At 36.9% G+C, this 14,946-nt stretch overlaps 1 protein-coding gene across 1 annotated transcript; it reads left to right on the top strand.

The window, feature by feature from the left end:
- Positions 1-811: 811 nt before the first annotated feature.
- On the top strand, positions 812-14,273 carry REDIC1 (regulator of DNA class I crossover intermediates 1). Its single transcript, XM_030292094.4, has 11 exons — positions 812-2,179; positions 3,486-3,618; positions 4,104-4,170; positions 4,616-4,816; positions 6,788-6,894; positions 9,370-9,893; positions 10,136-10,208; positions 10,856-10,916; positions 11,538-11,598; positions 12,309-12,391; positions 12,968-14,273. The coding sequence occupies exons 1-11, from the start codon at positions 2,077-2,079 to the stop codon at positions 13,604-13,606; spliced, it is 2,052 nt and encodes a 683-aa protein (XP_030147954.4). The 5' UTR covers positions 812-2,076; the 3' UTR covers positions 13,607-14,273.
- The last annotated feature ends 673 nt before the right edge of the window (positions 14,274-14,946 follow it).

Below are 14,946 nucleotides of genomic sequence, written 5' to 3'. Positions count from 1 at the left end.
AGGGGGTTTACTTAGGTAAAACTTTCAAAGCATTTGGAGTGAGATTCAAAACAGTAGCTAAAGAGTTACAATGTGTTTCCCTGACTTTTAGGGGGAAAGTCTTGTTCTAGATTTATTATTTTAATAAATCTAGAACAAGAAGAGAAGGAGTGAATGAATGAATAAATGAATAAATGAATGAATGAATGAATGAATGAATGAATAAATGAATTGGCCTGTGCCCAGTTTTAGTTCTCCTGGATTACTTCTGTTATCATGTTGTGTTGGTATGTGGGGACACAAGGGGTTGCTTGAAGCCTCAGGTGATAACCAGTGATCAGCTGGCCCAATGCACACATACACAGTGATTCTTCTGGGCCATGTAAAAAGATGTTAGACTCATTAAAGTCCTTCTTCTGGCATTTGCAAAAGGAGGACAGCTTATTTGTATTTTGAATTTGAAAGTGAAATAAGGAAATCTAACTTATCCCTGGCATAGCAGAAGACATTTCAAATAGGAAAGAGAAAGAAAACAATAAGAGAAAAAGGCCATAACTATAATAAGTGGAGTCAGTTTCCTCCTCAGCAGCAGGGAAGAATGAAGCTGTATAGGGAAGATCCACAACTGAAGCTGATAACTCCAATACCCAGAGTAGGTGCACAGACATATAGAGGCAGAGGGAAAACAGGCTGACTGTACAGACAATTACTCAAAACATTTATATACGGGAATGTGGGACCAATCAGCAGCTTGTCCTCATAGCTTTTCCAGTTTCCTGGAGGCCTGTGAGCTCTCTGTTTTCTTAGGGATTACTGGTCTAAGGCACAAAATTTATATTACAACTATGTAATTTGTTTCAGTGGAGAGGGAAAACAGGAAAAGACAGGATTGTTTTTATTAATGTAGTACTAAATTGCTAAACACAGTGGTAATTTTCTAATTGCCCTTTTACAATTATTAGTAATTTAGTAATTTAGAGGTGGTGGGGAAAAAACACTGAAGGGAAGTGGTTACATTTTAGGGGTGTGGACCCTAAAGTAACATAAATTTTAAAGTGTTGATTTGTATACAGGATGATTTTACCTTACCGAAGATATTAGTCTTAACTGAAGAACAGATATTTTCCATAGATAATATCATCCTGGGAAGTTAAAGATAATAATAAATGATACTAAAAGTTAGTTACCAACATGTTAGGTATAACATACCAAACATGTTAGGTATATTAGTTATATGCAACCTGGTGTCATGACAGGGATTACATTTCAGAAGAAAAGCCAATGCTATTTTTTGTTTTGGCATAGCCTTCAGTTTTCAATACCTTCTTTTGTTTAGAAAAAAATCTTATTGGGTTTATTTATTCATCTGCTATACTTAATGATTTTAGGATGGTTATTAATAGTCTCTGCAAAATGGAGAGGCTTGTTTCCTGTATTATTGTCCTGATATATTTAAAGTGTCAATCATATATCTTTTTATTCCTTGTAACAAAAATTCTTTCTGGATTTTTTGAATCTTAGAGACTTTCGTTTTTACTTTTTCCTCTGCCTTTTTCTTTTTTTGTCAGAAGACTATTTTCTTTGTCAAGAGAGACAAATTTGGAGAACAATAAACTCTTTGTGTCATTATAGATGGCACATCTAGTGTATGTAATCTTGCTGATTTTCTTAATATAAGATTTGCTTATTTTATATGCTTCCTGGAAAGACCGTTTAAATTGTTTTAGGACTTTGTCCTTGCCACATTTGGAATCTTTTATTTTAAGAAATATTTTTAGTGGTTGTACACAAAATTTGAGAAATTAGCATTTAAGGACTAAATTTTTGGCATCAAAATAACTATTATTTATTTTGAATATGATCAAATAGTATTTGCATTCTTTTTCAAGGCAATAAAAATAAATTCAGAGCAACTCGGGGGTGAGACAGAGATACTTAAACATGGGCTTTTATGTTAGGAATAGTTTCTAAGTCCTGCTTGCTAATTTCAAAAGAATTACCTATACTGGTAATGTGTTGTTGAAACTTCTGTCAAAAAGTTATTCTCTCGTTTAAAAAATTAAGGAATACTTTGAAAGAAAGAAAATTAAGTCAAAAATGCAGCTCCTGGAAGTATCATCTCCTAAAAGTTCAGCAGTCAGTTTGGATCTTCTTAATCTATATGTGGTCAACCAGCTATCAACCAAAAAAGACAACACTGGTGAGTTTTGGGTATTCTGACACATTAGAAGTAGTTATTCTTAACTATTACAACTGTTATTTTAGTTCTTGTTTTTCAATTTACAACTTAACTCTCAAGTAAATGTTGTTTTATTTTTAAAGTAAAAAAATTGTATGTCAATACAAAAATGATGACTGAATAAAAAGTCCAGGCATAAGAAGAATCAAACAACTTTGGCTCCTACCTACTTCACCTTTAAAGCTTTATGAGTGTCCTGGTTCCAGACCAGGCCAGGGTGAATGGCTGCAGTAGCCAGGACAGGCCTGGCCAGGACCCTGAGGTGATTCTTCACCTCCTCACATCATGCTCAGGGGAAGGAGTCCTATCCAGTGGGGCAGTGGGAAGTGAGTGGCCAGGGAATGTTGTGCTCCCTGTGGTGAGCACCTGTCTGTGAATCATCACTCTGTTATGAATATGATTTCTCATTTCATTGCTGTTTCCAGTAAATTGTTCTTATCTCAACCCATGACCTCTACCTTTTGTGCCTCCAATTCTCTTCTCCATTCTCTGCAGAGTGATGGGGAGAGGGAGAAGGAAAAGAAAAGGGAGATAGAAAGCAGGGAGAAGGGAGAAGGAGCGAGTGGCACATGGTTTGAAGTGTTTCAGTGGGAGCACTAAATTGGAGAATGCTGTTTCTAACCACTGCATACACTTATTACCTTCCCCGTTCTATTAATTAATTTTACCCCACATTCACTTCTTTTCCTCTTTGCCATTGAGTGGGTCCATTTCCCATTCATTTCCTTTTTCATAACTTTGGAAGCATTTGAATAGTCTTGTCAGTTATACCCAGATTATCTTTCTTAAAATCCATTATTAAACTTCTTGAGAAACATCACTAAAACTTGAGTCCTAGCTCTTTAAACATACACGTGGTACTTAAGGATATGGTTTAATGGTGGACTTGGCAGTGTTGGTTTAATGTCTGAATTCAATGATCTTCAAGATCTTCTTCAACCTAAATGTGATTCTATGATTCTTGTCATCCGTGACATATTCATAAACCAGATTATGGAATGTTTTTGTGTCTATGCTCAGAAGAGTAGAAGGTGACTGAGGGAAGGCAACAGAGCCTGTACATATGCAATGGCTGACTCAATAATTTTATACTATTGTGCCATTTATATTAGAGTTTTTGTGTTGTTAGCAGCAAAGAAAGAAATAAATATGGCTTTAAATGTATTAAGAAATATAAAACAACAGCTTTTGTACTCCAATGAAAATTCAGGAACCTCAAAACTTTCTCCAAGCCCAGCACTGACATAACAAATACATTCATTTGCAGGTAACGTGAGGAAGCCAGTCCACGTTGATATTACTGAAGATGAAAAAAAACCTATCAAGAGACATAACTTAGAGCTTCCCACATCACCCCTACGTACACAACATAAATCAAACTTAGATGATCTTCAGAGCAGGTACTTGTATAAAATAGGCAATAGTTATGCAATAGCGAGGTTTTGGGAGAGGTATTTCATTATAGTCTCAACATTTGGGGTATTAAGAAAACATACCATTGTAAACAGGGAAGTTTCACAACCACTCCTGTTATTCCAGTGATACTCTTATTGTGAGAGAGTAATTAATGAATTCTGAATAAAAAAGTGCACATTAAGAGGAGAGATTTTTTTTAAAGGTTATGTGTCTGTACTCATGTCAGGTACTTATATTATCTCAAGGAGCAGGTTATTCAAACAGCATTACCCACTTAGACTGTTTTCCCATCCAGCTTTGGACACCCTAAAGTGACTGACTCACAGACAGGCTGCTCATAACTGCCTAAAAATCAGGCTGTTTCAAGATGTGTGGAAAGATATTCCTAAGTTATTTTGAAATTAATACTCAGAATATTTTAATCATTTGGATCTTGTATTTCATAGGCTGTTTTTATTCATTTTACAAGGTTACAAAAGCAAGTTTTGGACAGCAGAAGACAGCATCTCTCAGAAAAAGTAAAACACCAGCATAAGGTAAGTTTATTGTTCTTATAATATAAGACTAAAAATGTGCAGTAAAAAAAAAAGTATTTTTAAGTGATTTTTCAAAGAGTGGACAAATCTCATTAAATACATGGAGTCTTCTTCCTCTTTAAGACTATATTTATAAATTATTTTCCTGCTACTTCTTATATATTAATAGAAAAAAAGCTAAAGATGTGTTTATATCCATCTCTCCTCAGGATAACATTTGTGTGCATGTTTCAAATGATGTAATTACTTACATGTTTCCCTGAAATAAGCCCTTATTGCCTTAAGTTTTTAGTGAAAAGTCATATCAGAATATAGAAAATTTTCTTTTCTTTGTGGTTTATGTGCAGAGATGTAAAAGATGGAATGGCTTGATTACTGTGTACTTTATGCTTAAATCAAAACAGTTTTAGATAAATAAAAAATCTCTTTGTTATGTTTTGTCTAGCTGTCACAAGTAATGGAATTAGGCTATGTTGATTCTAGTATGGAAAATGAAGACAACATGGCAAGAGATTTTAGTGCTTGTCCGTTGTCCTCCTCTGGTTTTCAGTTCTCTAACTGTACACAGCTTTCAGAAGAAAATTTCAACACAAACCTAATGGGCAACATTTCGGAACAGATCTATGAAAAGAAGCTGCAAAACCAGGTTTGGTTAATGTTTTAGTACCATGGAATTACTTTAAACTAAATTTCATTTATTTGGTGTGTAAAACTAGTGTAATGGTGATGGTAATTATAGTTGATCAACATTTTTTGTAGGCTGGTGGCAGTGAATATTCTGTATATACAAATATATTTATTTTATTGTCCACAAATAAGTTCAACTTAAGCTTTTGTTCACTGAACTCTCAGTGTTGCTGATATCTGCAGAGGAGAATTAATCACCTACCAGTGGATTTCTTTTGTTTCTGGCTTGTAAATTTGGTTAAAGAGACCTGAAATATATTACAGTTAGAAATACAGCTTTCTTAGACATAGTTAGTGTAACTGAGTGTTGCATGATCCCAGGTGATCCCATGACCTAATTTTTTATCTTTTAATGTCTCAGTGATTAGCATAGTTCTTACAGTATTTTCAGTGCTCTGCTGTTTAACTCTTTACTTTTAAAAAACAGTTGAAAGTTATTTGTTCTGATGCATATTACTATTTTTTTGTATTTGTTAACTTTGTGATTCTTAAAAGACTCATCCTTAGAAAAGTGATAGCAAATACAATATGCTTTTTTAGCAATTATATTATTCAATGGAAATAATAATAAAAAAAATGTGTTTCACCAATGGCATTCTGAAACCATTCTGAAACAATGGCCTTCAATGGTATTCTGAAGTCTTGAGGTAAATGAGGAAGAAATGCTCAAAGAGTTTCAGAAGGGGAGATGTTGGGTTGTTCAGGGAATGAGTAGGCTGAAACTCACAAGAATCTGACCTGAAGAACAAAAAAGCTCAAGATCAAAACACAAGCAGAGTCCACCTCTGTGTGCAAGAGAATGATTAAATTCTGGAAGCCGGTTTGGCAGAATCAGGGGATCCCTGACTGAAGTCAAATGCAAAGAGGAAGAGTGCAAGGAGGGATGGGTAATGCAGGAAGAAGACAGAAGCATCCCCTCAGCTTGGAGGGATGGCATTAGGATGGTCAGAGCTGAGAATCACAATGGGTGAGAAGAACAGCAAGGAGGACTTCTGCAGGTGTGTCATCAAAGAAAGGAAACCAAGAAAAATGCTGTCCACTGATAAACAGAGTTGAGACCTAGTGAAAAATGACATGGAAAAGCCTGAGGTACTCCAAGACTACTTTGCTTCAAGTTTTTCAGACAAGATTTGCTCTCTGGCTCATCTTAAAATGCAGTCAGGAGTTGGGGGGAGTTGAATGAACCAGTAGGGAAGGAACAAGTTAGAGAATCCATTGTGACCTGGACTTACAGAAATATATGAGACTGGACAGAGTTCAACCTAGTATATTCAGGGTGTTGGATGACATCACTGCACGGCAGATATTTATCACCCTTTTAAGGCTGTGGTGATCAGAGAAGCTTCCCAGTGAGAAGAAATACACAAATGTTATGTCCATGTGCAAAAATGTAAGCATGATCTGGGGAAGGATCATCTCACCTCTGTCCCTGGAAGGATTAAGGGACTAAGCTCCCAGAGGCAATTCCAAGGTACATGAGGAACAAGAAGGTGTCTGCAAACAGCCACCTTCTCCCAGATTTTCCAAGGTCATACTCTACCTGGTGAACCCTATTGCTTTCTGTGATGGAATTAGTAGCTCTGGGAATTGGAGAGAACAGCAGGCATTATTTACCTTGACTTTAGGAAGGCTTTTGATGAAGTTTCCTATGGGATTCTGGTAGCCAAAATGGGCAGCCATGAATCAGATGAATGGACAATGGGATGAGAAAAAACTGTCTGTTACTGTCATACTCAAAATTTAGCTCTGTTGGCTAAAGTTTGTTTGGCAACAATTGAGCTGTAAGGAGGTTTGGGCTTCTGCTGTAAAGATATGAAGAAATAAAAATAATGGGAAAATATGTATATTGTTTGCAATCCCAAGCTGAAAGTTTTAAAGACTGTAACAATTATGTATATTCACAGTTTGACAGCTTCTACTGTTTTCTCAGCCAGGTAACAGCTTCGATCAAGACCCTTGGAATACAAAACCTCCAAGCCAGTGTAGTTTCAGGAAGTCTGATACAGTGCTTCAGGAGCTGTTCAAGCCATTTGATAAGTAGGCAGTGATTTTACATTAATGAGGAAAATAACAGTCAAGTTTAATTAAGAAAAACACTAAAATAATTGGAACCTTATTATTACTTGTTTTTTTCACTGACAGTTTTTCAAATTGAAATCAAATGGAAATACTAAACATACAAAGCTATCTAAATTTGCTGAAAAGCAGCAAAATCTGAATTTTGGGTAGGCACTTGGAACCCTGATTTATTTTTTGCAATGTCACAGACATGACAGTGTTGCTTAATTCACCTTGAATGATAGCACAGATTTACTAAGAGGCCACGAGGAAGGGGAAGCTGCCCCAGGTGTTACTAGTTCTGGGCAACGTTGCAAGTGCTTTTCTGACAATCTTGATGCAATAGCAATTGAGCCTCTGCACGTGCATTATTTATACTAGGGATTCCAGGAACAAAGCATTTTCTTTCCCTTCTCTTTCATATGTGAGCTAGCTTTCTTTTTTCCCTATAATTGATTCAATAATACTTCTATGAGAATATACACTTTGTTTTTAAAAGAATGGATAGAAATCAAGAATATATTTCTCTTTATATGTGCTGATTAAAAATCTTTCAAATCACAGATGGTTTAGGGCCAGACTCATTTGTACTGAACATTTTATTTAATTTTCTCTCCAGAGGCTCTCCCTTCGACCCAGAGGTCTTACATAGCTAATCTTACTTTACTCTTTCTATTCCACAAATCTGCTATTTGGTTGAAAGTTCCTGTCCATCTCTAGTTTAGGCTGGATAGAGACATAAAAAGGACATACATTATTTTGCTGTTCCTGAAGTGTCTGCAGCCTGTTTGCTTGGGGAGTCAAGGCACCTATAAAATCACTGGCCAAATAATAACTAAACACATCAGCCACTTAAACTTCTACTCTTCTTGTGACTTCTCCTGGCTTTCTCCAGCAAAACGTAAAATGAGCATAGTATCCACCTTGCTGTACATCTGAGTGAATTCCCAAATAATATATTTACACTGAGCCCTATATCCTTATATCACCTACATCTCTCATTTCTCCACCAGCTATCAGGCCTGCACTTATCTGCTTATGTCACATCTCCCATCTTCTATCCATTCATGGGTCACTAACAACATTTCCTTTCCAACTGCTCTTCAGATCCATTTCTTTGTATTGTCCTCATTTTGTTTTCATCCAATGTAGCCATAAATTCTCATACCTCAAGAGATCACAATTCTTCTGTGAAGAGAGTTTATTTCACTGCATGTGAAAAGTAGGGTGTCGATTTATCCGATTGTTTAATGTAACATACTGATTATGTAATTTATGTGCATAATTCTGAGACCTGTGGCACCTCAATGTTATTAAATATTAATTAAAAGATTTCATGTAATATTTCCTCATCTACTCTTAAATTTTACTTTGCATAACAAAATATTCAGCTGGAGTTGAGAAAGACTCTCTGAATTGCTTCACAAAATGGTTTTACCTTCCTCATGTAGATCTATCCAAGTATCCTCTGCAATAAACTCTAGTGTCTTTAGCCTTCTAAAGCTGTCCTGATGAGGTTTCTGTAATTAGAGAAAACTAGTTTCTCATTTAAGTTCTACAGAATCTTTATCCAGTTCCAAGTTTGCTGATCAAAACACCCCAGGCATTTTCTCCAGTAAGAGTTTTCGGTACTACATTTCAGTTTCAAGTTCTATTGTAGCCTTGCTCAGAATGTTTTTAAGAAAGAGCTTTTTTTTTTAATGGCCTTTTTTGCCAGATCTCTGTCCTTCAGAAGAATCTCAACTTTCTGCTCAGACTTTCTGAAAGGTCAGTCAGCAGATCCAGCCTGGAAAAAAAAAACCTGTGAAAATATTAGATTAGTAGCCAAGTAAGTGAAAGCGTCATGGTTTTCATGTCCATGATGCTCACATGCTAAAATCTTCAAAACCACTACTCTCAAAAGTGGGGTAAGGAAGTAGTGGCATAACAAAATGTCTGACTGGCCTCCTGAGAGTGGAACAGAAAAACTCTGTGCTGAATCAGGATTACTGAGTTCAAGTACAAATGAAAGTCACTTGTTATGGGCTTTCAGTATGGAAGAGAAATATAGTCTTAAGAAAACTATTTTTATGAATGGAAGAAACTATCTTCCTCTTTCTCCCTGATGTGGCTGCCTTTGGTCAGCTGGTGGAGCAGCAGTGACATACTGTGGCTGATTTTATAAATCACAATTCTCTGTCCATGGCTTTGTATATTTGGAGACATTAAGAAATAGAACCCCTTTTAAATCAATCTTACCACAAAGCAGATATAAAACATAATAAAATACACATTTTTTTCTGTTGAAATACTGTATATTTAGGACAAAATCAAGTGTAATGAGCAGTGAAGGTTTTTTATATTTTTATCATCAAAATATCATAAAGTGTTGTGTTAACAGTATTTTGCTTGTTTGTGTACTCAGCAAAACGTTTTTTTCTTCTACCCTTGTTATACCTCATTACCTATCCCCAGGCCAGACTACTTGAATTCTGCCAGGAAAAATCCGGTGATAATAGGCAGTAATGGACCAGAAAACAGTGAAGGAATAAAAGAACCAATATTTGATGCTGTAAAAGAAACTGCAGAACTGAAAGATGGAAGTGGTTGTTCCTTTCGGGCACTATTTGAAGATGAGAGTCAACCAATACATAATAATCCTTCCACAAAGCATTTTAATCCTTTTTCTAACCAAAGCAATAATGACATTTTTTTCACTGTTCCTGATGTTCAAAATCAAACTACCAACAGAAATAATTCTTGCAACCCTAGAAGGGTTTATCCTGCAATCAATGAAAAAGAAGATTCTGTGGACAGACCCCTTGAAGGCATTTTCACAGCTCCAGAACGGGTTTTCCTTAAAAGCAACAATGTGTCAAGTACAAGCTACAAGGAAACAACAGCAGTTCATAAAACACACCGGCAGAACTGTCACGAGGGGCATCACTACTTCATGCCCTGTGAAAAGAAAGAAAGAAGAGCAAACCTTAAAAAAATTGGTGCGTGTCATATTTTAAGGACATATATTGTGGATTTTATTGTCTTTTTAATGACATATGTTCTTATAACCAGAGGTGTATCTGTCCCAGCTGAAAACATCATGAATATTCAGAATGCAGTCACATAATTTTAAATCCAACTATTTAAATTATTTTAAAAACTTGACAGAAACTTTTATATAAATGGTGTTTATTCTATTGCATTTCAAAATCAATGTTTATTTTTGTTTTTTTAATTTTAGAGACATTTGCTTATCGCCATGGCCAGCAGAATAGCTTTAAGGAGTATGTGCAGAATTATTCAAGAAAAAAAAGGTGAGTGTCATGTAAATTAACAATCTATTAACCAGCGATAACTGCAGAGACTTTGCTGAATTGGAGAAATACTGCTAAGAGCACAAGAAGGCAAAATTCTAAACAGTATTACCAAGGACTCAAGTTTACTTATTTAAAATAGTACTGTACAATGTGAATAAACCTATGCACAGTAAAGCCCATTATGCCTCTGTGTAGCTGCCCATAAAAAGCACACAGAAATTTGAAGTTTGAAGATCCTGAAGTTAAGCTGTTGGTCTGGCTTGTCCTCTAATATACTCTGTCTCATTCCACTGTCTACAGAGCAAGTGTCTTCTCTAGGCTATGTGAATGCTCTGTGTTTTACTAAAGACATGTTTTTCCAAGACTGATACATAGCACCTTCCCTTTTTCAAAACAGCACTATATCCTGTCATTGCTTCAATTCCATTTTGCATTTCAACAGAAACAGTTTATGAAAAACATATTCTTGGTGTTAAATCTCAGGTTCAGAGACAAGTCTAGTGATCTCAGTATTGGGAAGCATTTAATGGCTACTGAAGACAAAGTAAATATTGAAAAGTCACCAGTAAGGACTTTAACTCAGAAAAAAAAAAAAATACTGGGGAATACTCACTTACCAGAGAACTTGTGTTTGCATTCCTCAGTGATGAAAGGTCTTTGAAAGAAACATCCTGGAATCAGAACCATGTCTTTGTATTTGAAGAGGTAACTTTTAAAAATATGTATTTTTTGTCAAACCCACTGTTTGCATGATTCATTTGAGGTGGATAAGGATTGTCCACAACAGTTAGAAACTGAATATAGCTTCACTGAATTAACTACCATGGAAGCTTCTTTTCCATCATGGTTTATATATGGAATTCAGAAAGAACTGCTGCTAGTGATGTGGCTCAGATAGACAGGTCCACAGTTCACATGGTCTCATTCACACTTTGGCTGATGCCTGAAAGACATTGTGTAAGCTATGCATCAACACTTAGGATCAGTTTCTGCACGCAATGCCCAGACATTATCTGCAGGATGCTTCAGTATTTTAATATTTAATATTTAATATTTGATATTTAATATTTAATATTTAATATTTATATGTATACATATAAAAAGTGTTTCAGATGTCTTGCCTGTAGATGCCTGTAGAAGCCACATATGGTGGTACTCAGGGGTAAAAATACCTGTTAAAATAATTTGTGGTACAGTGCAATGACTCCTTTATGTAATACAGAAACTGAATATTCCTCTCTTAACCTGAGATGCTGATCCAGCTGAACCCTCACTATTAATACCTCTTATTTTTTACTTATTTAATTTACTTACTATTTTTAACAGTTCACAACAGCACAAAAGAAAGGGTATAAGTTTGGACTGAGTTCATATCTTCATGAGATAGGTTAGTACTATTTGTATATTATCACTTTAAAATGTTTTTTCTACATGTGAAACCGAAACAATTACTTTTAAAGCCAGGGAGAATTATCTTTTTAGGATATTAACTTTGATAAGGGCTTGTATTTCTGATTCACAGAGGACTGTAAAAAGACAACTGGCATTACCAGGAAACTAAGAATTAGCTGTGCTTGCTTTTCCTTGAAGAAATATTCTCTTCCACTAGACTCTATGCTGTCACTCCACATCTGGGTAGAGGGAGGGGAGTAAGCGAGGCAATCCTACATCCTTCCTACTCCCTCAGTAGCTGTAGGGTCAGCTGTGCTGGCTGCATTTCAGAGAAGAAGATTGTTCAGGGGCTTCAAAGAGAGAAATAGATAACTTGTATGGCAGCCAGTGTGCACATGGAGTCTGCTGCGCTCTCTTGCAGGCTGGGCTCTTGAGTCCCTCCTCCTTTTGGGTAGCACAGTTCTGAAGCTGATTAACAGCACAGCTGAGGCTTTGGGGGACCCATCTCACAATCTCTGTTAAGGTGTGAGAAGAGAAGAATTATCGCTAAGAACTAGATTGACCTTGCTTTTTGTTCTTTAAACAGTATCTTAAAACTGCATCAGAAATAGTAATGTTTAATTCTATATGCTGTACTTGAGAGTTGGATCTTTGGGGATTGTTCAGTGAGTAACCTTTTCTTTCTTTTCCATCTAATTTTTCAAGATGTGGAGTCACCACTCAGCAGCCAGTCTCACAGTTACTCTCCAAGGCAGACTGAGAGTTATTTGAGCTCCAGTCCTGACACAGTGAGTAAATCATTGTGGGCTGGCACGGCTTTATTTGAATCATATCTCTGTGCCTGAGTGCACCCTAAGGGTGGATGTAGCTGGAGTCTTGTTTGGTTTTGTATGAGAGTACTTCATGTGTGATGAGGACAAGAAATTATGAGCTGTAAATTTTCGTAAGTAGTTTGACAGACGTATGGTCTGTTATCTCGATAATGACTGGCCTCGTGGAATTACATAGCATGACTGTGGGAAGAGGCTAAGCAATGTTCTGTGCTCTTCCTGTATGTATAGCTGCCTTACATTAGATGTTTGTAAAGCAGAATTATTTGACACACTGTGTTTTCAGTCATTTTTGAACACAAAAATGCCATGGTGTAAGATTATAAATTACATGTGAGAGTGGAGGTCTGCATTGGCCACCTTCTCTTCACCAAGAGCCATCCTTGGAAAAGGAATGAAAAAACCTGCAAACAACCAAAGGCAGACTGTTCTGGCCTTTATGTTTATTTCACTTAGCTATTAGCAAGTCATTACTTTAGTCCTTAGTTACTGAACTATTTGAACAATTACAATTGCACAATTCTGTTCAAACAGCCTGAAGAGGAAGACAAAGCCAAAAAGAAGGAATATCTGAATGAACGGCCCTTGAAGACACATGGTACCAAGCTATTCTCAGGCTCAGCAAGCAGAGAGGCCACCAAGAGGTCTCACACCCAAAGTGTGGCTATGAAGCCCAGAAGTACTTCGGGTAGAAAAGAAGCAAACAATCTTCAGGAGAAGGACTCTAATTTTAGTGCCACAGAGGAGGAAAATAAAACCCACACAGCCCTGTCTCAGGGCCCATCACACCCTGCCTTTAAGAGGGAGCATGTCACTAGCAGCAGCAGGTGCAATGCTTGGTCGCAGACCGAGGGCTCTGTGACCGTAGAGAAGGTGGATGTGGGCACCCAGTGTGGCACCCCGGGGGTGTGCAGCTGTGGCGGAGCCCTCCCAGCTGCCCGCAGCCCAGGCGAGCTCTCTGCTCCCGGCTCTGCCGGCCCCGCAGGGGGGCACGAACGGCCGGCGCAGGAGGCGCCGCAGCCCGCGGGCTCCGGCAGCGCGGCCGGGACAGACGCCTTCTCTTCTGAGACCGAGTACCTGAGTTTGGCTGGCAGGAGGACTCTAGAGGTGCTGAATTACATTGATAAAATGAAGGCGAGAGATAAGCAGCGATCAACTATAATGCCATGTTAGGAACACAATAGTTTCATCCTGTTCTTCAGTGTAGTTCATTCAGTCAGCATATTCTGATTTTTCTCGCATGGTTAGGCAAAATATACTTTTACTGTTTGTTTGCTTTATCTATCAGTAATTGGGGGCTTCTTTCTACCTACTGCTATCTCAAAGCATGGTTTTCTATAGATATCCAAATATTAACACAGGATTTTACAATATCCTGGTAAATAAAAACATTAGGAATTATATTGGTTTCCTCACCATATATCTGCAGGATTCTTTAGAATTGATTGACTATGTTTCTTTTAAGGTAATGGGAAGTTGTTGTTCTACTTCAAAAAATATTGTGTGGCTCTGAGTTCAGAGCCATTGTCTGATTCTCTCCAGTTTTAACAGAAAAACTTGCCTTTGTCATGTGTTCATACTAAACACAAGAATGGGAAACAGAAAATGTACATCTGCACACATAGAACACAATGTAATTTAAAAAGAGCTAATTTATTAAATTTTTTAAATGCTCAACTTTCTACAGCATTCATTTATTTTCTGGCTGTTAATCTAAAAGAAATCTTCCATGTGATTCTGTATTCTGTCTGCGAACTGAAAATCTGAACTACTTGCATCTTCATTTCAGTATTTGTGTGAAGCTACAAATCACAACAAATAAAAGTTTCAGATAATATTATTTCTAGATTATATTCTTGCCTTCTAAAAAGTTCCTGGTAAAGGTGTCAGGGAAACTCATTGATACCAACATCTACTTACAGTTCCATACACCTTCACTTCTATACAGACATCTCTCGATCTTAACTATGTGTGTGTATATATATAAACCAGTGTGTGTGCATATATTGTGCATATATATACATATACCTATATATATGGTGTGCTGGCATAGTGTATATGCTGTGCTGCTGTGTATATGCTGTGCTGGCATTAGCCACCTGGCTGCATGCAGGGTTCCTCTTCTTCACAAACTGGGCTGGGGCAAAAGCTGTGCTGGAGACTTCCTCAAACAGAACAGGAGATTTGCCTCTATAAGTTTAATATGTGGTGTTTTCCCCTTGGCATCTGCTGTTAAAAGATTCACTGCCCTTATTCCCTCCAGGTCAGGGTTTTTTCTATGCTTTGTAGAAGAGGTGAGTGTTACTCAGCCTGGATGAGACTTGTCACCATTCTTTGTCTCTGTTCTCATCATCAAACTAGTGGCTTTTTTGCTGCTTTTTTTTTTTTTTTTTTTTTTTTTTTAAGCGAAGAGTCATTTTTAAGAGAAGGTCTACATTGCTCAACAGTTTGTAGGTTTATGGCTGTGCTATTTTTTAAAATAGTAGCTCATAAATTTCAGTGGGCTGTTCTGA

Source organism: Taeniopygia guttata, chromosome 1A, assembly GCF_048771995.1.
Source record: "Taeniopygia guttata chromosome 1A, bTaeGut7.mat, whole genome shotgun sequence".
In the NCBI taxonomy this organism is placed as follows: Eukaryota; Metazoa; Chordata; class Aves; order Passeriformes; family Estrildidae; genus Taeniopygia; species Taeniopygia guttata.
Note: the sequence above shows the minus strand (reverse complement) of the source record. Positions and strands in the feature narration are given on the sequence as shown.